General features: G+C 51.4%; 1 protein-coding gene across 1 annotated transcript; it reads left to right on the forward strand.

The window, feature by feature from the left end:
- Positions 1–3053: 3053 nt before the first annotated feature.
- Positions 3054–26235, forward strand: SLC45A1 (solute carrier family 45 member 1). Its single transcript, XM_040263356.1, has 9 exons — positions 3054–3201; positions 8354–8774; positions 9502–9594; positions 10108–10332; positions 15493–16235; positions 19579–19732; positions 21441–21617; positions 23468–23673; positions 25841–26235. Exons 1-9 carry the CDS (start codon positions 3088–3090, stop codon positions 26108–26110), a joined length of 2403 nt encoding a protein of 800 aa, XP_040119290.1. The 5' UTR covers positions 3054–3087; the 3' UTR covers positions 26111–26235.
- The last annotated feature ends 1248 nt before the right edge of the window (positions 26236–27483 follow it).

Genomic DNA, 27483 nt, shown 5'->3' on the forward strand with positions numbered 1-27483 from the left:
ACCTGGTAAAGTTAAAAAAAAAAAAAAAGTCAGTGGAATTTTAAAGTCCTTTCTTTTTTGACAGTACCCAGATTCCAATCGTTTTCTCTGGCTGCAGAACCTTCCTTTGAATATCACAAATGAGATAGTAGCTTTTGTTTTCTTAGCATCCCCAACTGTCCCCAACTCCCTTCCCCTCCTCCAAGATGATAAAAGCTAAAGAAGCAGTGGATGTCAGCTCCCCCCACCCCCGACACACACACACACACACACACACACACACACACACACACTTCCTCCAGGTCCTGGGCAGGGGCCATGGGATCCCAGCCTCCCTTTAGTCACTGAGTCCTAGCCAATGGAATGAGTGGGATGTGGGCCTCTTGCAAGAGCCAACGTCTCTGAATGACCATGTGGAAGTCCCCTGTCCATAAGAAACACCACCTTGGACTTCACCAGTTGCTCAGTCATGTCTAACTCTATGCGACTCCATGGACAGTCTCCTCTGTCCACGGGTTTCTCCAGGCAAGAATACTGGAGTAGATTACCATTCTCTCCTCCAGGGGGATCCTCCCCACCCGGGAATCAAACCCTGGTCTCCTGCACTGCAGGCGAACTCTACCATCTGAGTCACCAGGGAAGTCTTGGACTTCACAGGAGCCAAAAATAAGCATTTGTTGTGTTAAGCTATTGGGATGTTGAGGTTTATAAGTGACAGTTGTGAGCACTGAGCTAACAAAATAGCAGGTCATTTGTGTGTAAATGCAAAATAGAAAAACACATCAATATTTTTTTTCCAACTGTTACTCCTGTTTGGAGATATGATAAGATGGACTCTGTTCTCTCACTCCCCTCTTCCTGGCCAGGGACCAGTGAGTCTTCTTTGCTCTGTGCTACACCCCTCCCTGGTGATGTCACTGTCCATAGTTCAGCTTCTGTGTGCAAGTGATTCTCAAAAGACTGTCTCTGATCCCCAGACCCACATCTCTAGTGACCTCGGTGCCTCAAAGGCCCTGGAACTCTTCCCGCCTCAAAGGCGACCTGTGACTCACCTGTGACCAGCCTCCCCTCCTTTGCACAGGTGCTCGAGCTGGAAACTTCCTGACCGCTCCTTCCCTCCTCCCCATACCCTGTCCACCTCAATGGGTCACCGAGTCCTCTTGGTTTTACCTGCAACTGCCTGGGCAGCCACCACCTCTGTCCCTCCGCTATCACCCTCATCCTCTCCCACCTGGACAGCTCTGTAAGCTCCTCCTTGGTGCCCCCACCTGGGCCCTGATCCAATCCACTTTCCACTCTGAGCTCAGGGTCTTTGCCAAATGTGGACATGATGTATGTCACCCACTCTGATGCACATGCAGGCAGGTTGAGTCGCTTCAGTCAAGTCTGACTCTTTGCGATCCCACAGACTGTAGCCCACCAGGCTCCTCTGTCCATGAGACTCTCCAAGGAAGAAAACTGGAGTGGGTTGCCACGCCCTCCTCCAGTGGATTTTCCTGACCCAGGGATTGAACCTGTGTCTCTTGCGTCTCCTGCGCTGGCAGGAGGGTTCTTTACCACGAGTGCCACCTGGGAAGCCTGCTGCAGAGGACCTAAGCTTTTCCTTATTCTTGAAAAATGACAGCAGACCACAAGGTCTGTGGGCTGAACCCAAGCTGCCTTCCCTGCCCATCCCTACTCACTGCTGCACCCCAGGCTCACCAGCTCACCTTGGGCCCTCCTGTCTCAAGAGCTCTGCACAGGCTGACCCTGCCGCCCGGCGGTGACAGACCTGCCCAGCGTCACTCCCTCCAGGACAGCCAACCCGCCCATCGAGGTCACATCCCCCATTATAAGCTTTCCTAGAGCCTTATGTCTGCCCCAGGAGCTCTTTCTGTACTGTGATTTCACTGCAGGCTGAATAGTTATTTGCTTTGTCATTGATTCAGTCCAGTTCCTACCCCAGGGCCTTTGCATTTGCTCAGCCTGGCATGACCTTCCCCCAGATACCAGCACAGCTAACCCCCTCACCTCATCGGAGTCTTCTTCAGATGTCACCATCTGAGTGGGGACTCCTCAACAACCCTATTTAAACCGCAGGACTTCCCTGGTGGTGCAGTGGATAGCACCACCCAGGGAACATGGGTTTGATCCCTAGTCTGGGAAGATTCCACATGCCAAGGATCAATGAAGCCCCTGCACGGCAACTAATGAGCCCAGGCACTAGAGTCCATGAATCACAGATACTAAAGCCCGTGAGCCTAGAGCCTGTGCTCGTAACAAAAGAAGCCTCCACAATAAGAAGCCACCACAATAAGAAGCCTGTGCAGTACAACCAAGAGTAGCCTCCACTCCCTGCAACTAGAGAAAGCCCACGCGCAGCAGGGAAGACCTAGTGCAGCCAAAATAAATAAATAAACTGCAGTGCCCCCCTCCAACCACAACCCACTGCCACTCTCCCTAAGCCCCTTCTCTGGGGATTATCTTCTGCCCTTTGTCTTGTTTAATGTATCTCTCACGACAATGTCATGCTACAGGGCCAGGAAATTTGGCCGGTTTTGTTCACTGTTTTATCTGCAGTCCCTGGGGTAGCGCTGGCACAGAGTAGCACCTGAGACGTGTTAAGGGAATAAGTGAACGCAGTATAATACTTCTGGGCAGGACCAACTTACCCCATCTGTACAGTGGGCAGGGTCCAGAGCACACAGGGCTTCGAGGGCTCCTCAAAAATGGGTTCATTTCTTTTAAAATCAGAAGGAGAGGGGGAAAAGAATTCTTAGGAGAGGGGAAATGTTTTAATATGTAGTATTAATACACTAATCTTTAAACCAACACAGCTGTAAAATAAAATTTTAATATTGTTCTTCATGGAGGAAGACACCTACCAAGGCTAGAAAGCTTCAGCTCAGAAGTCATAGCAAACCTGTTTCTGGCGCCTTCCTTGCAGACCCTGCTGGCCTTTAAACTTGGGAGGATGCGCAGCTGGCTGAGCTGAGGGGCCCTGCGCAAGGTCCAGCGCCTCCGCGGCGGCCGGCTGGCCGGGCGGTGCCGCTTTAAGGATGCTCTGCGGGTACCGGCCTCAGGCGGCGAGGATGCAGCCGTGACGTCACGGCCCCGCCCCGCGGGGTGATGCTGCAGGAGCAGCGGCGGGCCGGGGGCAGCCGGGCCGGGACCCAAGCTCAGCGCGTGGCAGGCAGGAGCCCGTCCTCCTCGGAAAGGGATGCCTCCTGGCTGGAACCACAGGTACCTCCATTTCCTCCTGTGCCCTCCACACAGTTTCCCGGCTTTGTGCTGGGAGCGCCGCAGCTTAGGCCCCAGGGTAATCAGTGTGCCAGGATTGGGGCTGGAGGTTGGCACGGAGACCTTTGTTCCTCTTGCCTAATTAAATGAACTGTCAGTGGAGCCCCCCTCCCCACCCCCTACCCCCATCTCGCCCTCTGAGTGCAGAGCTCTCCCGCCCTGAGAAGGGTGGGTAGCAGTTGGGTGAGATTTATTTCACAGTGGCAAGGAAAGAGATCAAACAAACACTGCGATTTGCCCCCAGGCTTACGCGGCGCTTATTGGTGCCTGAGGCCTGTTCCCAGGTCACCTGGGCAGGTGTCATCAGCTTCCGGTCCACCTCCCACCAGCAACCGAAAGCTCTGAATGGCTGGGGCCCTGGTGTAACCTCTCAGCACCCCAGGGTTAAGTTTATGATGAGCACCAAGGATTTCTGCTTTCTTGTCAAGGGCAACATGCTGCGGTTGAAACGAGAGGGTGATGGCAATCCATTCATCCTGCCCTTGGCAAGAAATAACTTCATAAGTTATTGCTGGGGTTACCATAATGTTTGTGTTTTCTCAGCTTTTGTAGGGAAGTAGGACCCAGTGCTGAAGAACTCAAGTTCAGTGTGTGCCTCACCAGGGCTTGGGGACCAATGGGCTGCCAGATTGCCACCGCTGAGAAATGGGAAGCGGGCTAGCACTCAGTAACTAGCTCACTAAATACATCCCCTGAAGTCCACCTTTCTCAGATGGTGGCTGAGACAGTAAAGAGTCTGCCTGCAGTGTGGGAGACCCAGGTTCAATCCCTGAGTCAGGATCCCCTGGAGAAGGAAAGGGCAATCCACTACAGTATCCTTGCCTGGAAAATCCCATGGATGGAGGAGCCTGGAGGGCTGCAGTCCATAGGGTCGCAAAGAATCAGACACAGCTGAGGGACTTCACTGAATTCCACAAAGTCCTTCACTGATCTGGGAAGATTTCCTTGAAATTTAACTTGGAGAAATAGTAGAAGGAGTGGGGTAATTTTAAGCATTCAAATTACATGGACATTGTTTATCTTTGTTAATCAGTTGCTACCTAATCAACTTGAGGGATTTATTCTTTGAAACATCCTCTGTATTCTAGAAGGACAGTGGACCCAGCATACAACCTGTGGGGGTCCAAGAACATGTGCAGATCTTGGGAGGGTCTGAGTAATGGTAATATAGTACGATCAAGATGTCTGATGAATACTTGTTAGTGTATTAAAATTCCATTTTCTAGTTTACATTTTACTTTCATTTTTAATAACATTAAAAAATGAATTTTTAAAAAATGAGTTTTAAACAGTCCTTAGAATAAGCTTGGGCTTCCCTGGTGGCTCAGAGGGTAAAGCGTCTGCCTGCAATGCTAGAGACCTGGGTTCAATCCCTGGGTCAGGAAGATCCCCTGGAGAAGGAAATGGCAAGCTTCTCCAGTACTCTTGCCTGGAGAATCCCATGGACGGAGAAGCCTGGGAGGCTACAGTCTGTTGGGTCGCAAAGAGTCGGACACAACTGAGCCACTTCACTTTACTTTAGAATAAGCTTTCACAGGCAACTTTTAATATATGTATTTAAAAATAAAAGTGATAAACCTGAAACTTGAAAATGAATCCATAGTGAAGGCCTTTTTCAAGTTCAGGTTTAATTCTGACTTAGATGAGGAAGGAGGAGTGTAGGGTGGGGGAGGGGCGGGAGCCTCCCTTTGGCTAGCACAGACTGCAGGCTGTGTTTTAAAGCTGGAGGTGGTGATGGTGACACTGTGGCATCGCAGGGAGAGACATGAGGTATGTAGGTAGCCCATTTTAAGCCTGTGTGCTCAGTCACGTCCAGCTGTTTGTGACTCCATGGACTGTAACCCATTAGGCTCTTCTGTCCATTTTAAGAGGGTCACAAAGTTTCCCCTTTTCAAAAATATATACTTCTACCCTATGCATGTAAAGCTAAAAGTCTTCCAAACTGGGCTTATGGTCCTTCATTCTAAAATGAAAGGATTTCTAATATATTTTCACTGGAGTTCACTTTATGGGAGTAAAATACCAACAGGAAAGAGAGGCGTCATGTGCCTGCAGGGGCAGGAAGAGAGGCACAGAAGGAGTTAGCCAGTGAGGCAGGTGTGAGGCTGTGACCAGACAGCCGGAGTCAGGTTAAGTCTTTAACACGCCTGGGCTAAGGGCTTCCTCTGACTTCTAAGGAGACAGTCTTCAGTGTTCCAGCAGGTCCTCTATTTCTGTGATATTTTAAAATTTGTTTAGTTTTAATGGTAGGATCATTGCTTTACAATATTGGTTTGATTTCTGCTGTACATCAGCGTGAATGAGCCACAGGTGTACATATGTCTCCTCCTCCCTCTTAAACCTCCCTCCCACTTCCTACGCTTTCCCATCTCTAGGTTGTTATAGAGATGGTGAAGAACAGGGAAGCCTGGCATGCTGCAGTCCATGGGGTCGCAAAGAGTCAGACACGACTGAGTGACTGAACAGCAACAAGGTTGTTACAGAGCCCTAGTTTGAGTTCCCCGAGACATACAGCAAATTTCCATTGGCTGTCGACTTTACATATGGTGGTGTATAAGCTTCCATATTACTCTCTCCATTCACATCACCCTCTCCTTCCTCTCACATTGCCCTTGTCCGTAAGTCTGTTCTCTGTCTATGTCTCCAGTGCTGCCCTGCAAATAGGCTCATCGGTACCATATTTCTGTCATCTTAATGAATGAAGCTCCATGGATAGCTAACAACCACCTGGGTTTTTTAAGGCAAGACCAGCCAGTTTTTCTGGAGTATTTACTATTTACAAGCCTGAGTGAGACCTGTAAGGAACATAAACAAGATACTTGGTTTAAAATTTTTTAAAAAAAATCTTGACTTAATCTTCCTAAATGGATTATGTTTTTAATGAAGTATTACTTGTCTACATAGTTCTTAGGTACCTCTGCTCTTACTGTAGAAGAGAGCATGGGATTTTTTTTTAAGGTCATGAGATAAGCCTTTTCTAGAAATGAGAGCACACTGGTTATGTCATTCCCTGTCACCTTGGTGTGAAATCCACCTCCTACCAGATCTTGCTGATCAGCTAATCCCTTCTTGATGGGTTTCACCATCAAACCACCACTGTGCCCAGCTGGTGCACAGAGCTCCTTTTCATGGATGATTCCCACTGCTTAGAATGTCTTTCCTCCACTCTTTCACTTGACTTGAGGGCAAGAACTATGTCTTTCTTTTATCTCTATAAATCCAGTGTCTTGGCATTCAGTACTAAGCCAAATGGTAAGCTAGAAAGGTAGGTGGGCAAATAGATCAAAGGATGGATGAATGGATGGATGGATTGGTGGATGGATAATTTGTTGGATTAATATGATGTTTTGAATCCTGCTGGGACGTCTATAGAACAAAACATTTCTATCATGGTGTCTTCTGAAGAGAAGGAAGATAATCCCCGAGTGGGCAGGATAGGTTGGGAGGAGTTTGGGGTGCAAATCTGACACAACAAGAGATTTCAGAGTGATTCATAAGGAAGTTATCGACTAGCAAGAGTTTGACAGAGGGCATATGGTAGGTTAAAGTCAGAAATAAGGGCTTCATTTCTAAAGCTTAAAAACTATTTTGAAAGAAAGCCTCTACTATTTATTTTGGTAAATAACAAGAGTTCTTGTCAGGAAACCTATCAATGTTGGGAATGACATCTCAGGTTTGGGGCCTACTTCTCAGGAAGGATTCCAAGGAAAACTTAAGGGTGGTCCAGTGGTTAAGGTTCCACCCTTCCACTGCAGGGGCACGGGTTCAGTCCCTGGTCAGGGAACTAAGATCCCACATGCCTTGAGATGAGGCCAAAAAGTTTTTTTTTTTTTTTTTTTTTTAAGATGAAACATAGACATTGCTTTTTTGTGAGGCAGATGGAGTGGGCTACATCAGAGAGGTCAACCCCAATTCAGGACATCCTGCTCTTGTGTTTTTATCTGTCTCTTTCCCTCTGATCTTAGCAGCTTTCCTCTCCCTGTGCTTAGTAAAATTGACGTTGGCTAAAACACACAGGTCAAACTAGAATCTATTCCTGTAATATTTACAATCTAGATTAATTTCTAAGCAGTGAAAACTGTTGGATGCCTAGGGGTGCAGATTGCAAGCCCCGGGGGGTGGGGGTGGGGAACAGAGTGGGTGGGAATGTCTGTAAGGTCGCAAGCCTGCTAATTCTCTGCTGAGGCTGAGGCTGTTACACAATTCCTAAAAAAAAAAAAGCTTGAGGATGGAGGAAAATCTATTTCTCACCCTCCCAAGTTCTTCTTGTTGCTCATTTTCTTTTTTTGTAAACTGTATCCCTATTCAGTGTGTTGTCTGTGACATGCAGGATTCAGGATGTTCTGTTTATTTCTTTAAAGAGAACGTTTACAAAGACTGCAAAAGTCTCAGTTCTCCTGGCTCAACTAAAAATTCATTTGTCCAGTTGATGTAAAAGGAAAAGATTTGAGTTAAACTCATACAGCTCCTTTTAGGTTCAGATCCTTGGTTTAGGGTGGAGCATAAACTCAGGTGTTAGGGAGGGTACCCACTGTGGCCCTCCATCCTGAGATGGAGAGGCTGTCGCCTCACCATGTACTAGCGCTCAGGGTGCCCGTGGGTCCTTCTCCCTGCCCTCCCCCGCAGGGTGTCTGGTCACCCTTCTCTGCTCCCCTGGGGCCTGCAGGGGAGGGCAAAATTAGCCACAGGTCCTAGAAGAGCCCTATGTCCTTTGGGGCCTAAGAACAGCCACAGGGCTGTTGGTGGCCCCCACTCCTCCTGGTTCGTTGCTGGACCCTCCTGGTGGAGCCTGTTTGGGGAACTGTCCCTTTGAGTTGTAGCTTGGGGACAAACTAAAGGACCTGACGGACCAACTCCTGTCCCCTTGGGAAGGTCGGCTGCCCTGATAAAGCCAGGTCCAGGAGCGCCGTCCACACTAAAGGCTCCACTCTGGGGGCTCGGTGTTGGCTTTAAAGGGCCCCCATGTGAACTCCGTCCCCATGTGGACAGAGCAGCAGGGCCCCGGGGGATGAAGGCAGAGCCACCCGGATAAACTCGCTCTAATAGTAGAGGCCCTGCAGGTGACGGCTGCCCCCTGACTGGGCTTTCCCCACAGGAGCACCCACCGGCCCCCCCTACGATGATCCCCCCGGCCAGCAGTGCCCCTCCGGGAGAGGCCCTCTTCCCTGCCTTGGCCCCCCAGGACTTCTGGAGGACCCCAGCCACCGGCTACTCAGGGTCCGTGACCCAGCACATCAGCCACCGGGCCAACAATTTCAAACGACACCCCAAGAGGAGGAAATGCATCCGGCCCTCACCGCCCCCACCCCCCAACACCCCCTGCCCAATTGAGCTGGTGGACTTCGGGGACCTGCACCCCCAGAGGTCTTTCCGGGAGCTGCTGTTCAATGGCTCCGTTCTCTTCGGCATTGAGTTCAGCTACGCCATGGAGACGGCGTACGTGACCCCCGTGTTGCTGCAGATGGGCCTGCCCGACCAGCTCTACAGCCTCGTGTGGTTCATCAGCCCCATCCTCGGTGAGTCCTGCACAGACCACCGGCCTCCGAAGCCTCCCTAGAAGCTTCCAGAAACCTCACACAAGAGAGGGGCCAAAGTTGAGCCCACCCAGTTGTGTGGGGCTCTAGGTAAAGAATCCACCTGCCAGTGCAGGAGACACAGGTTCCATCCCTGGGTCGGGAAGGTCCCCTGGAGAAGGGAATGACAGCCCACTCCAGTGTTCTTGCCTGGAGAATCCCATGGACAGAGGAGCCTGGCAGGCTACAGTCCATAGGATCGCAGAGTCAGACACAACTGAGCAACCGAGCATGCAAGCACGCAAGAAAACCCAGGTATGGCTGGTCAGACCCCACCTTTCAAGCAATTTTATCTGAATCAGATAGAGGACGTGGTACCATGTAGACTCTAGGCTGTCACTGGAGGACCCAAGCAATACAGCAGGGGGCGGTTTGGGTCTAGGAGACCCTGCACTTCCTCGGATTCCCAAGGAGGTCATGGCAACTCCATGCCTCATGGGGGCTTGAGTAGAAAATTTAAGGAGAAGCTTACTGATTCCAAGAGTCTGTTTATCTTTCATTTTCTAGCTTAGGGTTTTGTTGCTGGCTCGGAATTTCATCATCTGATTCTTTAGATGCCCTGGAGATGGGTGAATGCAAGTGTTTCAGGACTCTGGGGAGGCTGTGTCCAAGTCAGTCCCCACATGTGGTGGGGAACCCCAGCGTTGACCTCTGACCTTCTCTGTTTCAGGATTCCTACTGCAGCCTCTGTTGGGTGCTTGGAGTGACCGATGTACCTCAAGGTTTGGAAGGAGACGCCCCTTCATTCTTGTCCTGGCTATAGGTCTGTTGTTTTGGCATCGAAATAAAATGGAAAAAAGAAATAATTTTTTTTAAAAAAGGCCCCAACTGCTTTCTCTTGGGAAAATCTAAAAGAGTATTGAGCAAAACCAGTAATCCAGCTCACGTCACTGGTGTGGGAGCCGGGAGCACCCTGTAACCTGGCCCTGGTTAACTGTGGAAGTCTCTCTGAACATGTTTCTAAAACAAGTTAATAGAGGAGTTCCCTGGTGGCTAGCGGTTAGGGTTCCAGGCTTTCACCGCTGTGGCTGGGGTTCAATCCCTGAGCGGGGAACTGGGATCCCAAAAGCCACACAGCTCAGAAAAAAAAAAAAAAAGAGTTAATAAAGTCTTCTCTATCATTCCCGCTATGCTTGATGGAATAAAAACCCTGATCTAAGCGCTCTGAGGTTTGATTAAGAAGGAATTCTTGGGGCCCTCAAGATTCTAGCCTTAAGTGGTGGCTGCTGGGGCCGGCAGGTCTGCGTTCCTGGGTGACTCTGTTCTCCGTCCCCAGGGGCGCTGCTGGGCCTCTCGCTGCTGCTCAACGGCAGGGACATTGGGACGGCGTTGGCTGACACAGCCAGTGACCATAAGTGGGGCATCCTTCTCACTGTGTGCGGCGTGGTGCTGATGGACTTCAGCGCGGACTCAGCCGACAACCCCAGCCACGCGTACATGATGGACGTGTGCAGCCCAGCCGACCAGGACCGGGGCCTGAACATCCATGCCCTCCTGGCAGGTAAGCCCTTGAGCAGGGAAGTGGTTGAAAGTACATCTCTCAAACCATAGGTGTCAATGATATACACATCAGATGTTAAATATCTTATCTCTATTTCATTGTATAGTTGATTTACAATGTCATGTTATTTCAGGTGTGCAGCAAAGTGACTCAGTTACATATACTATATATATATATATAAAATATACATTCTTTTGCAGATTCTTCTCCCTTATAGGTTATTACGATATGAGTACAGTTCCCTGTGCTATACAGTGGGTCCTTATCGTTATCTGTTTTATATATAGGAGCGTGTATATGTTAATCCCAAATGCTAATCTATCCCTCCCCCGTCTCCTTCCCGCTTAGGTAGCCATACATTTGTTTTCTATGTCTGTAGGTCTGTTTCTGTTTTGTAAATAAGTTCATTTGTTATCATTTTTTTAGACTCCACATATAAGTGAAATCACATGATATTTGTTTTTCTCTTAGTATGGTCATCTCCAGGTCCATTCATGTTGCTGTGCATGGCCTTATTTCGTTATTTTTAATGGACGATGTTGTTGATATATATGCATATCAGTGTGTATGTAGCTATGCATGAATATGTGTGTATATAGCTGTGTGTAGATATTATATAGTGTTGGTTCTTGTTGTTCATGTAGTTACATCCTACAAAAGTGCCATAAGTCCTGAATTAGCCAACCCCAAATCCCCATGGAGACATACAGGGTTAGTTTCCTGCAAACCTCCAATCACATCATTTTGGTCAATGGATCAATACATAACCTTGTTTTATGTGTTTCTGTCTAAAGACACCTTATTTTGTATATATCACTGATGCGTTAACCTTGAACTCACATCCCTGGTCAGGGAACTAAGATCTTGCAAGCCTTGTGGCACAGCCAAAAAAATAAAATAGCAATGGAAAAGATTTCTAAAAATCAAGGGCAAGTTGTTACATGTGGGGAGCCTATATAAAGAGACTGGGTGGTCCAGCAGTTAGAAAGTCTGAGCTCTGGGAGCTGAAATCCTGAATCAGGTTTGTGTTTTTCCTCCTGTTCATGGTGGGACTTTGGGTAACTGCTTGACCTCTCCAAGCCTCATTTGCTTTTTCTAGAAAATGCAGTTGTTTATCACTCTCTCTTTACCCTACTGTATGCATGTGGGCCCAGGGAGCTTCTGCATGGATCCAGACAGGTAGGGTTTGGAAGGTCAGAAGAAGGAATTCATTTTTTACCTTATATACATACATACATATATGTGTGTGTGTGTGTGTGTGTGTGTGTGTGTGTGTCTGTGTGCGTGTATAAACCTTTTTACCCCAACTTATGATGGCTTGACTTACAATTTTTTGCCCTTGACAAAAGCATTTAGATTTTGCTCTCTTCCCAGGCTACTGATAAGCAGTCCAGCCCTCTCTCATGGGGCTTCCCAGGTGGCGCTAGTGGTAAAGAATCCGCCTGCTAGTGCAGGAGACATAAGAGGTGGGGGTTCAATCCCTGGGTCAGGAAGATCCCCTGGAGGAGGGCATGGCAACCCACTCCAGTATTCTTGCCTGGACAATCCCCATGGACAGAGGAGCCTGGCAGCCTATCGTCTATGGGGTCACAAAGAGTCAGACACAACTGAAGCAACTTAGCATGCGCACACACCTCTCCCATGATGCTGGGCAGTGGCAGCCACCACTAAAGGTTGACATCCCTACTCTTACAACTGATCCGTTTTTCACTTTTAGGACAGTCTTCAATCAGTTATATGAGATAGTCAGCACTTTATTATAAAATAAGCTTTGTGTTAGATGCCCAACTGCAGGTTAATGGAAATAATCTGAGCATGTTTAAAGCGGGTATCTAGTAGGTTAGATGTATTCAATGCATTTTTTTTCTCCTTTTTTAAAAACCTTAAGTATAGTTGATTTACAATGTTGTGTTACTTTCAGATGTACAACAAAGAGACTCAGATATATACATATGGACTTCCCAGGTGGCTCAGCAGTAAAGAACCCCCTGCCAAGCAGAAGACTTGGGTTTGATCCCTGGGTCAGGAAGATCCCCTGGAGAAGGGAATGGCAACCCACTCCAATATTCATTCCTGGAGAATTCCAGGGAAATGGACAGGGGAGCCTGGCAGGCTACCGTTCACAGAGTTGCAAAAGAGACAGACGCGACTTAGTGACTATATGTATTGGAGTATAGTTCCCCGTGCTGTACAGTAGATCCTTGCTGGTTATCTATTTGATATATATGAGTATGTATTAAGTGCATTTTTTTCAGCCCATGATATTTTCAACCTATGATGAACTTATCAGGATTTAATCCTGTTGTAAGCACAAGAAGATCTCTACATGTCTGATTTGTTTTCTTTCCTTTTTAAAAATTATGTTAGAATACAGGTAACATTTTTAAGCATGTAGTTCTGTGATACTCTCACACTGTTGGGTCATCATCACCACCGTCTGTCCCCATAACGTTCTCATCTTGTAAAACAAACTCAGGACCATTAAGTAATAATACTCCAATCTCCCCTCTCCCCAGCCCCTGGCAACCACCATTCTACTTTCTCTCTCTATAAATTTGACTACTTGAAGTAACTCTTGTGAGCGGAATCAGATTTGTCGTGGTGATGGTCTTATTTCACGGAGTGTAACGTCCTTGAGGTTCACCCATGTTGTGGCTTATGTTAGAATTCCCTACTTCTTCAGCCTGAACAGCGTGTGACTGCATTCATAGACCACACTTTGCTTACCCATTCATCCTTTGATGGACTCTTTGGTTACTTCCATAACTTAGCTGTTGCGAATAATGCTGCTATGAACATGAATGTATAAATATCTCTCCAAGATCCTGCTTTCAGTTCTTTTGGGGCTTAGACACAGAGATGGAATTGCTGGGTCAGACAATAATTCTATGTTTAATTTTTTGAGGAATTTCGTACTATTTTCCACAAAAGCTGCACCATTTTACATCACCAACACTGCACAAGGGTTCTAATTTCTCCAGTTTCTTGCCAACTTATTGATTTCTGGGTTTTAAAAAGTTGTTTTAATAGTCGCCATCCTGACGGATGTGAAGTAATATCTCACTGTTGCTCTGAGTTGCATTTCTCTAATAATCAGTCATATTGAGCATCTTTTCATGTGCTTATTGGCCATTCACAGATCATGTCTATGAATGTCTATCCAAGCCCTTTGCCCACTGTTTGAGTCGGGCTGTTTGCTTCTTTGCTGTTGATGTGTGGTTCCCTAGCTGTGCAGATGTGTCACTTCATTTTTTAAAAAATTCAGTTCACTTCAGTGCAGTCGCTCAGTCGTGTCCAACTCTTAGCAACCCCATGAATTGCAGCACGCCAGGCCTCCCTGTCCATCACCAACTCCCAGAGTTCACTCAAACTCACATCCATCGAGTTGGTGATGCCACCCAGCCATCTCATCCTCTGTCGTCCCCTTCTCCTCCCGCCCCCAATCCCTCCCAGCATCAGAGGCTTTTCCAATGAGTCACCTCTTCACATGAGGTGGCCAAAGTACTGGAGTTTCAGCTTCAGCTTCATTCCTTACAAAGAACACCCAGGACCCTTTAGAATGGACTAGTTGGATCTCCTTGCAGTCAAAGGGACTCTCAAGAGTCTTCTCCAACACCACAGTTCAAAAGCATCAATTCTTTGGTGCTCAGCTTTCTTCACAGTCAAACTCTCACATCCATACATGACCACTGGAAAAACCATAGCCTTGACTAGACGGACCTTTGTTGGCAAAATAATGTCTCTGCTTTTGAATATGCTATCTAGGTTGGTCATAACTTTCCTTCCAAGAAGTAAGTGTCTTTTAATTTCATGGCTGCAATCACCATCTGCAGTGATTTTGGAGCCCCAAAACATAAAGTCTGACACTGTTTCCACTGTTTCCCCGTCTATTTCCCATGAAATGATGGGACCAGATGCCATGATCTTAATTTTCTGAATGTTGAGTGTTAAGCCAACTTTTTCACTCCTCTTTCACTTTCATCAAGAGGCTTTTTAGTTCCTCTTCATTTTCTGCCATAAAGGTGGTGTCATCTGCATATCTGAGGTTATTGATATTTCTCCCAGCAAACTGACCTTATTAAGGGTCACAAATCTGCAACTATGTCTCCAGAAGGGGTGGGAGGAAGCTAGTTAGGACCATAAATGTGGGAAGTTAAGAATAATAAAGGGGGAATGAAATTGGGTCATTTGTAGAGAGGTGGATAAACCTCAATCAGTTCAGTTGCTCAGGATTTTTGCGACCCCATAGATTGCAGCATGCCAGGCTTCCCTGTCCATCACCAACTCCCAGAGCTTGTTCAAACTCATGTCTGAGATTCTGTCTAGAAGGCCGACCCCTGATGTGGCTGGGTCTCCCCACTCAGAGGGTAGCCCAGAACACGTGATGGTCAGATGCAGGCTCCTGTGCATCGCCAGGGGTAAACCAGTAGCCTGGTCAAAATACAGCTGCACTCAAAGTCAAAGGGCACATCTTTGGAAACCCAGAGGTGGGCTGGAGCAAACAGCACTTTCTGAAGGTGAGAATATTCATTGCTGCTGGCTGGGGGCAATGTGACTTCAACCACATTTTTATGTTGTGTTGCGTGAAACATTGACCATTTGCCAGGTCCCCAAGGCCTTGGAATAGGTGAGGGAGATCAGAGGAAAGGACTAGATCCCTGCAGCCTTGCTGTTCCCCAAAGGCTCCAGGACCTGGAGACCCATTAGGGGTAACTCTTAATGGTGGGCATGCCTGAGGATGATGTCATCAGATAAGCAAGACCAGGGTGGCCCCTGGATTCCCGTGTGCACATGTGCCGTGGTCTATGCTGGGACCAGGGCTCCAAGTTTACATGGTCCTGGAGCTGGGGGAGGAGTGGGACCCCAGGGGGAGAGGTGACCCGGAGTCAACACTCACGTCTGGTCTTCCTAAAACTCTGTGTGCAGAGGGGAACAGGACGAGGGCAGGTGGTCCTCATGCCCCAGCAGGCGACCCTTGAGCGCAGGCAACCAGGACCGCCCCCCAGCCATTTTCTTCTTCTTTTCTTTGGGGTGTAGATGGGAGAGATAACCCATCCAGGTCCTTGGGGTGGATTTTTCAAGTCGAGTAAGGGAGGGAGCGCCTTCGGGGGCTTTCTTCCCTAACCCATGGGGAGACTTGACCGCTGCTTTTCTCCCCAGGTCTCGGAGGAGGGTTTGGATACGTGGTCGGGGGGATCCACTGGGATAAAACCAGCTTCGGGAGAGCCCTGGGCGGGCAGCTGCGGGTCATCTACATCTTCACAGCTGTCATCCTGAGCATTACCACTGTCCTGACCCTGGTCAGCATCCCCGAGAGACCCCTACGGCCCCCAGGCGAGAAGAAGCCAGCCATGAAGAGCCCTAGCCTCCCACTGCCTCCGTCCCCGCCTGTCCTGTGCGAGGAGGGTGCAGGCCAGACGGTCCCCTGCCCACCCCCAGCCCCCAGCCTTTATGCCAGCTTCTCCAGCCCCATCTCCCCGCTCAGCCCCCTCACGCCCAAGTACGGCAGCTTCATCAGCAGAGACAGCTCCCTGACAGGCATCAATGAGTTTGCCTCGTCCTTTGCCACGTCCAACATCGACAGTGTCCTCATCGACTGCTTCACAGGCGGCCACGACAGCTACCTGGCCATCCCCGGCAGCCTCCCAAGGCAGGCCATCAGCGTCAGCTTCCCCCGGGCCCCCGACAGCTTCTACCGCCAGGACCACGGCCTTGGGGACCGGCGGGACGTCACCTTGGCTGCCGGCCCCGACGGGGATGTGCTGAGGGTGGGCTCCCTGGACACCTCCAAGCCACGGTCGGCCGGGATCCTGAAGAGACCCCAGACCTTGGCCATCCCGGATGCGGCCGGAGGAAGCGGCCCCGACACCAGCCGGAGAAGGAACGTGACCTTCAGTCAACAGGTAAAAGCAAACATCGGGGCTGGGGCGTGGTGGGGGGAGGAGCCAGGGGTCAGAGGGTGCCATGGTCCCCCCTCTTCAGTTAGATAGATGACCTGGTAGGAAATTTGCAGCCCATTGGGTGAACCAATCAGGAAAGACTTGGGTCTAATGGATGAGGCTCAAGGACACGCCCAGCCCCAGTAGCCTCTTCATCCAGTTGGTGTGGGGATTCTGGGGCCCATGTGAGCCCAGGCACACTCAGGATCTCTGCAGCACTCTAAGAAACTGGCCACAGCAAAGGGGCGGCTCTTTCAAACATGCTTATGTTTGCCCAGAGGTGGTTCTGTGAGTTCAGCATCATATGTGCTGCCGGCATTTCTAGTCTTTTCCCCACCACATCCAGCCCACTTCGGCCAGTGCACCCATGGCGATGTGCCCAGGCTTCCTGAAGGACAGAAACAAAAGGTCAACGCTGGTGGCTGTTTCTGGGGCCTCCCTGGGTGGGCAGCCTTAACCAGCCAGCCGGGATGCTGTCAACACTCTGGATCCCAAAGGGTGCCGGAATGTCCTGGAAAAGCAGAGAACCTTCCAGAAGGCTGTCTGTGTTGTATGAGGGATGTGGGTGCCAGGCCACCAGCCAATATGTGGGATTTTAACCATTTTCAGAGTCCATGATCTTGAAGAGGATTACAGCCTTGCCACAGCAAAGGGGCTTCTGTAACTCAATGAAGCTATGAGTCATACCATGCAGGGCCTCCCAAGACAGACGGGTTACAGTGAAGAGTTCTGACAAAATGTGGTCCGGTGGAGGAAGGAATGACAAACCACTCCAATATTCTTGCCGTGAGAACCCCATGAGCAGTATGAACAGACAAAAAGATGCAACACTGGAAGATGAGCCCCCAAGATGGGCAGGTGCCTAGTAAGATACTGGGGAAGAATAGAGGGCAGTCATGAATAGCTCCAGAAAGAATGAAGCGGCTGGGCCAAAGAGGAAAGGAAACTCAGTTGCGGGTGTGTCTGGTGGTGAAAGTAGTCTGACGCTGTAAAGAATAACACATTAAAGAGAGTTATTCTTAGGACTTCCCTGGTGGCCCAGTGGTTAAGACTTCACCTTTCAATGCAGGGGTTGTGGGTTTGAATCCCTGATGTGTGAGCTAGGATCCCACATGCCTTGGGGCCAAAAACCAAAAATTAAAACAGAAGCAATATTGTAACAAATTCAATCAAGACTTTAAAAGAGAGAGTTATTCTCTCCTTTTAAAGTAGACGTGAGGGCCCCGTGGCCCCCTTGCCCTCGGGGAACCCAGGGGATGGAGTTTCCTGAGCAGAAATTAACCTGCACAGGCCCCCAGCAGGGCAGTTCTGAAGCAAGTGACCTGGACATGCCCCTTGAACACAATTGCCCATGTGACCAGAAGTGCCAGCCTCATCTCAGTCAGGCATGCCCCCTGCCCCTGTGCCTGAGAAGACACCTGATCTTGTAGGAGGCCCACTAGAGATGTTGGGAGATAGCCTCTCATGTTGGTTTTGCTGTTAAATTCCAAAGTTCGACGCATCTCCTTTGCATGACTGAGAGTCAGTCCTAGGGCCTTCTTTTATTGTATCTTAAACTTAATGCCATCCCACCTCAAGGAAGCGCTCTGCACAGGTGGGTGCCCATCCTGCTGACAAGTGTCCAGGCCCCAGTGGGCAGTGTCCGCCAGCTCTGATCCAGAAAGGGTTTGAAGCACTGAAAGTCACTGGAAGAAACCCATCATTGGCAGAGGAAAGCGATTTCTCCAAGTGCTCAGGTCAAGGGTATGTCATGCTCACTCTTGATGACCGTAGAGCAGTTCATCAGGCCTTTTGTCAGTACTGGGCCATTCTATCCTGTTGCCCCAACCCCCACCTGGCTTCTGGATACAGTTCTTAAGTTCTAGTGGAAAGTCTCTTTTTCGTCCTTTTAAAACATTCCATTTTCAAATTGATTCTGGCAGGAAAGTAAACATCATGAGCTTAGTGTGAACACATCTGGGCTCAGTGGGGACGGGGTGTCAGGTGAAGTCTTGCTCCAGGAGTTATGGGTGACAAGCTCTGTTGGTGCGGCGGCTGCCCTCAGAACTGGCATTGTGGGCTGTTTCCTTCCTTTTCATTCTTCCACCTGGAGCATCCGGGTGCCCCCCCAGCACAAGCTCCTGCATGGACCCACAGTAAGGTACCTGCTCATCGCTTGAGATGTGTACCTCCCAAAGCCAACAGCTCACCTGGCTGGTGTCTGCACCTCCAGCCCCAGGGGGGCCTTGTCCTTCCAGGAAGAGGCTGCAAATGGAGCCATGAGTGTATCTGTCCCTGGAGCGTTGCCCTGAACCCACTCGTCCCCGTTTCAGTGCTGGTGACGTGGGGCTGTCTGGGTACCCAGCTCCCTACCTGGGCTCCCTGGGCCCCCCTAAGCCCCCATGTAGGCAGGCATCCACCCGTCACGTTGAAATCAGTCTTTTACATCCTCTCTTCTGGAAAAGTCGGGACTTCATAATGTCTGAATTTGAGCCAATCCGTATTTCTTTTCCTTCAAATGTATTTCACATTGGGCAAGCTTACCCTCTGTGGCCGAAAGGCGGGCACAGCGAAGGGAGATTCATGCTCAGCTGCCCCCGTCTCTGAAGAGACTAACATTATAAGTCTCTTAAAATGCCATAAAGTCATATGATGTAAGGTCATTTCTCTCATTCGGACCACAGGCCTCAGCAGGGTGGCCGGCAAACAGTGGGATGGTGCTTGGTGCCCGGTTCACACTGTCCAGGAAGACAAACCCTCACAGCCTCTGGGTCTGTGTTCCTCATTCACTTTCTCACTGAAGCAACAGGTGGTGCTAGTGATAAAGAACCTGCCCACCAGTGCAGGAAATGTAAGGGATGCGGGTTCGAGCCCTGGGTTGGGAAGCTCCCCTGGAGGAGGGCATGGCAATCCACTCCAGTATTCTTGCCTGGAGAATCCCATGGACAGAGGAGCCTGGCGGGCTACCGTCCATAGGGTCACAGGGAGTTGGACACGACTGAAACGGCTTAACACACATGCATGGAGCTCCAATACTTTGGCCACCTGATGCGAAGAGCTGACACGTTAGAAAAGACTCTGATGCTGGGAAGGATTGAGGGCAGGAGGAGAAGGAGTCAAGAGAGGATGAAATGGTTCAATGGCATCACCGACGCAACGGATATGAGTTTAAGCAAGCTCTGGGAGATGGTGAAAGACAAGGGAAGCCTGGCAAGCTACTGTCTAGGGGGTCACAAAGAGTCGGACATGACTGAACGACTTAACATGCACACATGGGGTGGCTGGGGTGTAGTGCTCTGATGAGGGATTTGGGGGGCTTCTCTTACAGGTGGCAAATATTTTACTGAACGGTGTGAAATACGAGAGTGAGCTGACGGGCTCCAGCGAGCCGTCGGGGCAGCCGCTGTCCATGAGGCATCTCTGCTTCACCATCTGCAACATGCCCAGGGCGCTGCGCCACCTCTGTGTCAACCACTTCCTGGGTGAGCTCGTGGAAAAGCTTCCTGCCTGTCGTGCCCTTCTCGGGTGGCCCTGCAGTGGGGCACAGGCCCTGACCCAGGGCTAGGAATGCCCGGAGGCCTCTCCAACCCACTGGGCTTCCCCAGACACCACCAGGGGCAGGATGAGGTAGGGATGGAGCAAGGAGGAGCCTGCTCCAGGCATTCCCAGATTAACCAGGTCCTCTGGGTCTCCACAGAGCCCAGATCCTCAGGACCGAAAGCTCCTCAGGCAACTCACAGTTAAGTGGGCTATCACTTTCCCACTGGAGGAATTTGTGTCTTAAGCCAGTCTGGACCCCTGACTCTTAGAGCCAAAATGTAGACACACCCACACACATGTCTGGAGCTGGTCTCAAGTTCACAGGCTCAGCTTTCAGATGAATACCAAGAAGCCCCAGCTAGCATGCCATTCCCTCCAGGGTCTCTTCACTGTTGGGCTGGTGACCCTCTGATCTTAACCTAAGCTCTCAAACAATTGTGGGATGTAAAGCAGAATGTCGTTCTAGAAGGCAATTTGGCAACAGACAAGAATATCCCAGGGATCCTATTTATCATTCGTTGCAAGGATGTAGTCAGAGGTTTGATCATGAATCAAACCTGTATGAGGTATTGATCACAGCATGATTCATAACAGCCAAAGACCAAGATGGGAAAAAGGGTAAACACCTAGCAATGGGGAAACGGTAAGTATATTAGGGTGAATCCACACTGTGAAATATTTTGCTGCCATTAAGATGGGGCTCTTTAAAAGTATTTAATGGCATAGGACACGTGCATGATAATTATTGGGGTTCCAAAGGCACAGTAAACACCACCTCCTTCCCCCTAATGAGAGAGAAATGGACATGGAAACCAGAGGAAGCACCCCTGTGGTTTTCTCCGTAACAGAGCAAATTAGGTTTCCATCAATACTTGCCCTTCCCAAGGTACTTCTCCCAGGTAAGCAGGTGACCCCTTGCCCCGCCTGTGACCGGAGCCCTGCTGGCATTTTCTTTCTTCCCAGCAGAGGAGCAAGTGGAAAACCAGAGAAGGTGGAGGTTAACTTTCCTCCTGGCAATAGGCTTCAGAGAAAGAATAGAATGCAAAACCTTCTCGCGACAGGGCATGTATTATAAGGATATATATTTACTTTAAAAAAGGCAAGTGGGGGAACTTTCCTGGGTGGTCCAGTGGTTAAGACTCCATGCTTCCAGTGTAGGGGGCCTCGGTTCAAACCCTGGTCAAGGAACTAACTAAATAATTAATTTTTAAAAAAGGAAGGGTAGGAAACCTACAGAATTTTAACAGAGGTAACGGCGTCTCTGGGTGATAAAGGTAATTTCTTCATATTTTTTAAAAATATTTTTTATATTTATTTTTACAAAATTAAAAAATTTTTATTAAAATATTTTAAATAATTTTTAATGTTTATTTGCTTCTTTGACTGCACAGGACCTTTACTTGTGGCACACAGGATCTTTTCTAGCTGTGTGGCATGTGGGACCTAGTTCCCTGACCCGGGATGGAACCCGGGCCCCCTGCATTGGGAGCTCAGAGTCTTAGCCACTGGACCACCAGGGCGGTCCCTCCTTCTTTAAGCTTTGAATCAACAAAACCCACGTGCTGCACTGATGGTGGGCCAGAACCACCTGCTGGGGGGTGGGGGCACTGAGCCAGCGCCTGCCCGCGGTCACCACCTGTGTCCCCCCAGGGTGGCTCTCCTTCGAGGGGCTGCTGCTCTTCTACACGGACTTCATGGGCGAAGTGGTGTTTCAGGGGGACCCCAGGGCCCCGCGCACATCAGAAGCCTATCAGAGGTACAGCAGCGGCGTCACCGTGGGCTGCTGGGGCATGTGCATATACGCCTTCAGCGCCGCCTTCTACTCAGGTACCCGCGGGGCAGGGGTGGGGTCGGGGGCTGGAGTGGGGAGGCCAGGAAGGGTGGGGGCAGGCTTGGCTGGGGAGGTGTTAGGGGCAGGTTGTGGGGGCAGGCTCATGGGGGAAGCAGGCTTGGCTGGGTGTTAGGGGCAGACTAGGGGGGGCAGGCTCAGCTTGCGGGGCAGGCTGGGAGTGTTGGGGGCAGGCTCGGCAGGTGGGGCAGGCTGGGGATGTTGGCAGCAGGCTGGGGCATGTTGGGGCAGGCTGGGGGGTGTTGGGGGCAGGCTTGGCAGGTGGGGCAGGCTGGGGGATGTTGGGGGCAGGCTGGGGGGTAGGCTCAGCTTGGGGGGCAGGCTGGGGCATATTGGAGCAGGCTGGGGGGGCAGGCTGGGGGATGTGGGGGGCAGGCTGGGGGGGCAGGCTCGGCGGGGGTGGTGGCCTTCCAGGAGGGTGGCAAGAGGACAGGCAGTGAAGGAAGCTTATGTCTTCACAGCTGCAGGCACAGCAGCCCAGTTTGCGGGCCGACAGCGCTGTCTTTTTCTCCGTTTTCAGTGGCCCATCATGGGGGTCGGTCGGGGTCAGGGCCATGTGGGGAGGGTGTGTCCAGACCTGAGGGGGCAACTGGTCAGAGCATTCAGGCCCGTAGGCAAGGGCCAAGTGGGGGCCCAGGGACAAACCATGAGGTCACCTCAGGTGGGTGTGCCATCCACAGGCCGCCCCTCAAGTCTTTGCCACGTCAGTTCATGTGGTGGCTGGATGTGCAGGGGAGTTCAGAGAGGCAGGTGGAGTGACATGGAGGTGGGCGGTGGGGACGGGGAGTCCACGATGACCCTGAGGTTGGACCCTGGGTGACCCACGGCCCTAGGACGCTGTGCTGGATTCCTGAGGGTGCCAGGGCCATCCCATTGGGAGCATGGCAGGGCAGTTTGAGAAGGGTGCAGCCCCCAAACTTCATCTCAGGGGTTCACCCACATTTTCAGCAAAAGGCCAGAGAATCCAGCTTTCCAGCTTTTCAAGCTCCGTGGGGCCCCTTGGGGCCACCCTTGAGGTGGATGAGGCGTGATGACCACGTGGGGCTAAATTCTAGCTAAACTTCTCTGATGTTCACAGGGATTTGGATTTTGTATAATTTTTACATGTCACAAATTATTTATCTTCTTCGGGTTTGTTTTAAACATTTGAAGATATAAAAACCGTCTTTAGCTCCGGGTGGTACAGAAATAGGCTGCAGGCCTGACTCCACCTGAGAACTGTAAATCGTGGGCCCTGTTAACGAGTTCCAGCCCCACCATCGGGACCGTGACCTTCTGTGGGGGTCGAGAGACCATGTTAAGAAAGAATTTCTCGGCTCTCAATGGCAGATCCCGGGGCTTGGGTGTTTGGCGGCACCTGGGCGTGGGGAAGTTGCCCTAGGGCACTGCAAGGGGTGTCCTGTGGAGTCTCAGCCCCCAGGCCTCTCAGGGTCCTGCAAGGCTGGCCCACCGGGGTGGGGCTGTCAGGGTCCTCACATTAGGAAAGAGGCAGAAGCAGTAGGATTTGTGCAGGAATTCAGGGCTCAGCTCTAAACCCTGAACTCTGGAGCCTCTGGCCTTTCTACCCAAAGACCCCTTCACCTGCTGCAGCACCTGGGGGCCTGGCCTGGGCTGGTGTGAAGGGGGCTACCCCGGGACCTGCCACCCATCTGGACACCCCATCAGTGGTCCCTGAGCTCCCCAGGTCCCTGAGTGGGTCTCCTGGTAGAGGGTGAGCTGCCTGCCAGCCTGGGGGTGGCCGGGGTTCGGGAGGGGTGGTGCTCACCTGCCAGCCTGGGGGTGCCCGGGGCCCCGGGTGGGTTGTGCTCACCTTTCTGTCCCCTGACAGCTGTCCTGGAGAAGCTGGAGGAGCACCTCAGCGTCCGGACGCTGTATTTTATCGCGTACCTGGCCTTCGGCCTGGGGACCGGGCTCGCCACACTCTCCAGGAACCTCTACGTGGTTCTGTCTCTCTGTGTCACCTACGGGGTCTTGTTTTCCACTCTATGCACCCTGCCCTACTCTCTGCTGTGCGATTACTACCAGAGCAAGCAGGTGAGTGCCCTGGCTTTCCTGGCTTCCGGCCCTGCGTCCAAGTGAGTCTCCACCTGAGCAGGGTCCCGGACTTCCTGCACGGAAAGGGGAAGATTATCAGGATACATCAGCAGAGCAGAAACCCCAGAGGGAAGCTGCCCACACAGGGACTCGGGAGGTGGCGAGGGCAAGGAGAGGCCCGCCCCCTGGGGTTCCCCTCTGCCAAGCTTCAGGGTCACCTGGGAGCACTGGGCCTTGGGCACCAAACCGTTTGTGAACGAGGTCAGTAATATGTGAACACAGTTTTTTTTTAAAGAATGAGAATCGATGCCAAAAAGTCCGCACTGAGCGAGTCAGGAACTTAAAGAGGATAAGTGACAGGACCAAGCCACGCCCTGGTGGTGTCAGAGGCAAAAGGAAAAACCAGGAAAAAGATCCTGTCTTTATGTAAAAGTTGATATTTTGTTCAGGGTGGATTTTCCTTTACCAGCTTTAGGGAGGAAGAATTCAGCACAAAACCACACCATTCACCCATTTCCAGTGTACGATTCAGTGGTTTTTAGCATACTCATGCCATCAATTCTAGAACATTTTTGTCACACACACCCTGCCCTTTCCTGATAGCTCAGTTGGTAAAGAATCTGCCAGGAATGCAGGAGACCCTGGCTCTCCTGGGTTGGGAAGATCTGCTGGAGAAGGGATAGGCTACCCACTCCAGGATTCTTGGGCTTCTCTTGTGGCTCAGCTGGTAAAGAAGCTGCCTGCAATGCAGGAGACCTGGGTTCAATCCCTGGGTTGGGAAGATCCCCTTGAGAAGGGATCCCCTGGAGAAGGGATCCCCTGGAGAAGAGAACCCACTCCAGTATTCTGGCCTAGAGAATTCCATGGACTATACAGTCCATGGAGTCACAAAGAGTCAGATATGACTGAGTGACTTTCACTTTCTTTCACCCCCACCCCCCCCCACCCCTGGGGCCAAGAAACCCCCCCAGGTATCACCCCTCCAGGCCTCCCCTCCCCCAGCCCCTTGTAGTCACTGATCTGCTTTCTGTCTTCGGGAATTGGCCTGTTCTGGACATGTCTCGTCCATGGAATCACATGACATGTGGCCTTTTGTGTCTGGCTTCTCCCAGCCTCGTGTTTTTGAGGTTCATCCATGCTGTGCAGAGTGAATCCCTGCCTCATTCCTTCTTGTGATCAAGCAATATTCCCATCAGAGATCCTTGGCTGTGACTTTGAGATTTTAAAACTCTCCACTGAAGACCATTGTGATGCCGGCCATTCCTGCAGCCCCTCTAACCCTGGACCTCATCACCTCCCCCAGGCCTGGGCCCAAGGGCTGGCTCTCCCCCAGGGTGGCACAGGGACCTTGGCCTGGGAGCCGTGCACGTGGCCTGAGTGTTGCTGTCCTGCTTGTCAGCTCCCCAGAACCCCTTGACCAGACACACGGTTCTTGGTGGAAGGAGGCCCTGCCCCATGGGAGGGGATGTGGGGCCTCGGGCCACTTTTGATGGATCAGGGTAGAGCTGGCTGGATGGTCCCACGGGCTGAGATGATGTCCCCAGAACACACACGATGCCCATTCACAGAGCCCCGTGCTGGGCTGTGGGGACAGAGCCTTGGGTGGGGCTGGGAGGGGTAGGCAGCATCCCAGAGGTGACTCCATCTGGTCGTGGGACCAGGCCAGGCTGGCCCCCGGGTGGCACCTAGCAGTGGCCTGCATGATGCGGGTGGCCCGAGCTGGGGTAGGGTCACTCCTGCCACCACTCGGTGGCTCTGCTCAGAGTCCCTGCGCCCTCCATCCCCCACCGCGGTGCTGGGTGGGGCCGCAGGGAGCCCGAAGTCTAAGGTGGAGGCCACGGGCCAGAGGAGCAGGCGCTGTAGACCCTGAGGGGGACTCTGAGTGTGCCAGGCATTGTAGCAACAGGGGTTCAGAAAGGGGATGAGCTAGGGTGGAGGGGGCGTGGCCTGGCCGGCCTTGAGGGGAGAGAGACGAGGAGCCTGTGTCCCCAGCTGTACCTGCTGGTCGTGGATTCCTCTTCTTGTTGTCATCTCTGTTCACAAATATTATTAGTCTTGGCCAGACTCCCTGCGCACCAGGGGCCTGGAAACAGGAAGCTGTCAGGCATGGGGTGCCAGGTCTCGGTCCTCAGGGAGCCTGGTCTGGCTGACATGCGCCTTTGGTCAGTTCGCAGGGTCCAGTGCGGACGGCACCCGGCGGGGAATGGGCGTCGACATCTCCCTGCTGAGCTGCCAGTACTTCCTGGCCCAGATCCTGGTGTCCCTGGTGCTGGGTCCCCTGACCTCAGCCGTGGGCAGCGCCAACGGGGTGATGTACTTCTCCAGCCTCGTGTCCTTCCTGGGCTGCCTGTACTCCTCGCTGTTTGTCGTCTATGAAATCCCTCCCAGTGATGCCACCACCACTGAGGAGCACCGGCCCCTCCTGCTAAACGTCTGAGCTTGTGCCCCGGTCTGGAGCAGGCGGGCTGCAGAAACCCAAGAGGCCCTGGTGGACGGCGGCGGGACAGGTCTCCTGTCGGGATGTAAATATGTGATAAGACAGTAAATGGCCACAGCAGAGCCTTTGGTTTCTAGTGTGGCTCTTCTGAGGGGCAATAGGTCACCTGGGCACCGGCCCACTTGTCATAGGGACTTGGCGGGGGACTGTAAGAGTCATTTATGTATACACGTATAACCAGAGGCAACCCTGAACCCCCCTCTCACTCCTACCCCCTGCCCCAAAGACACTGGGGCAACATCTGGAGATATTTTGGGTTGTCACAACGTGGGTGGGTGCTGATGCCCTGGAATGCTAGAAATACCCTAAGGTGCACAGGACAACTGCCCAGAATAAAAAAGGATCTGGCCCCAAGTGTCTACAGGGAGGGGTGGAGAGAGCCTTGCCTAACTGTACGTTGCTTCCCAGAACAGAATTAGAGTAGAGGATGCTTTGGGGTCAGACGACGTCATACCTGTTCATTCTCTAACTTATTCATTCATCCATCCATCCACTCATACTTCCATCCAACTATCCATCCATCCACCTACTCATCCATCCATCTATCCATCATCCATCCATCCATTCATCCACCCATCCATCCATTTATCCATCCATCCATTTACTCATCTATCCATCCATCCATCCATCCACACATGCACCCTACAGATACCCACTGAGTGTCCTGGGAGTGGGCAGTGGTAGGTCCTGGAGGTCTGCTGTGAGGTCTCTGCTGTCATGGAGCTGATGTGAGGAGGAAAGACAGATAATACCCTGTCTAGGCCTGAGGATGACACTAAGTGCTGGGGGAACACGAGCAGAGTTGGGAGCAAGCTATGCTGGAGAGAATGGGGTTGGTGTGTTTGATAAGGTGGGAACCTCCAGGAGCCGATGCCCCCACTGAACGCTCATCCTGCCCTCAGACTTGACCCGCCCACCAGTGCCTGCTTATGGACTTGAATGGACCAGCTTCTTGCAGGTGTCGAGGTCCTTTGCCATGGGGCTTCTCGCCATCCTTCCATCAGTGGACACCACTAACTGGCTGAGCCCCTTCCTGGTGCACCTGGGCAGACCCTTCTCCCTGTGCTGTGCACACCAAGTAGGGAGGAACGTGGCCAGTCACCGTTATACCTGTTGCACTGGGGCCAGGCTACTTGCACCCTCAGCACATGGTGTGGGGGACACACGGGACACACCGACCACAAGTCCCAAACAAGCAGCAGGGGTCCTGGCCCCTTGGCAGCCTCTGAGGAGAGTCTGGTCTATGGGCAGCTGTGCCCATCATGTTGCTCTGATCAGTTAGGGCCAGTAGGGTGGGGGGTGCGGGGCTGGTG

This window comes from Oryx dammah, unplaced genomic scaffold (genome assembly GCF_014754425.2).
Source record: "Oryx dammah isolate SB20612 unplaced genomic scaffold, SCBI_Odam_1.1 HiC_scaffold_21, whole genome shotgun sequence".
In the NCBI taxonomy this organism is placed as follows: domain Eukaryota; kingdom Metazoa; phylum Chordata; class Mammalia; order Artiodactyla; family Bovidae; genus Oryx; species Oryx dammah.

What these genes read in the sequence shown, in the direction of transcription:
- SLC45A1 (XM_040263356.1), top strand. Translation starts at nt 3,088, where the DNA reads ATGCTGCAGGAGCAGCGGCGGGCCGGGGGCAGCCGGGCCGGGACCCAA. An exon ending in CAGCGCCGCCTTCTACTCAG is followed by an intron (nt 21,618 to 23,467) that starts GTACCCGCGGGG and finishes GTCCCCTGACAG; the next exon opens with CTGTCCTGGAGAAGCTGGAG. An exon ending in ATTACTACCAGAGCAAGCAG is followed by an intron (nt 23,674 to 25,840) that starts GTGAGTGCCCTG and finishes GCCTTTGGTCAG; the next exon opens with TTCGCAGGGTCCAGTGCGGA.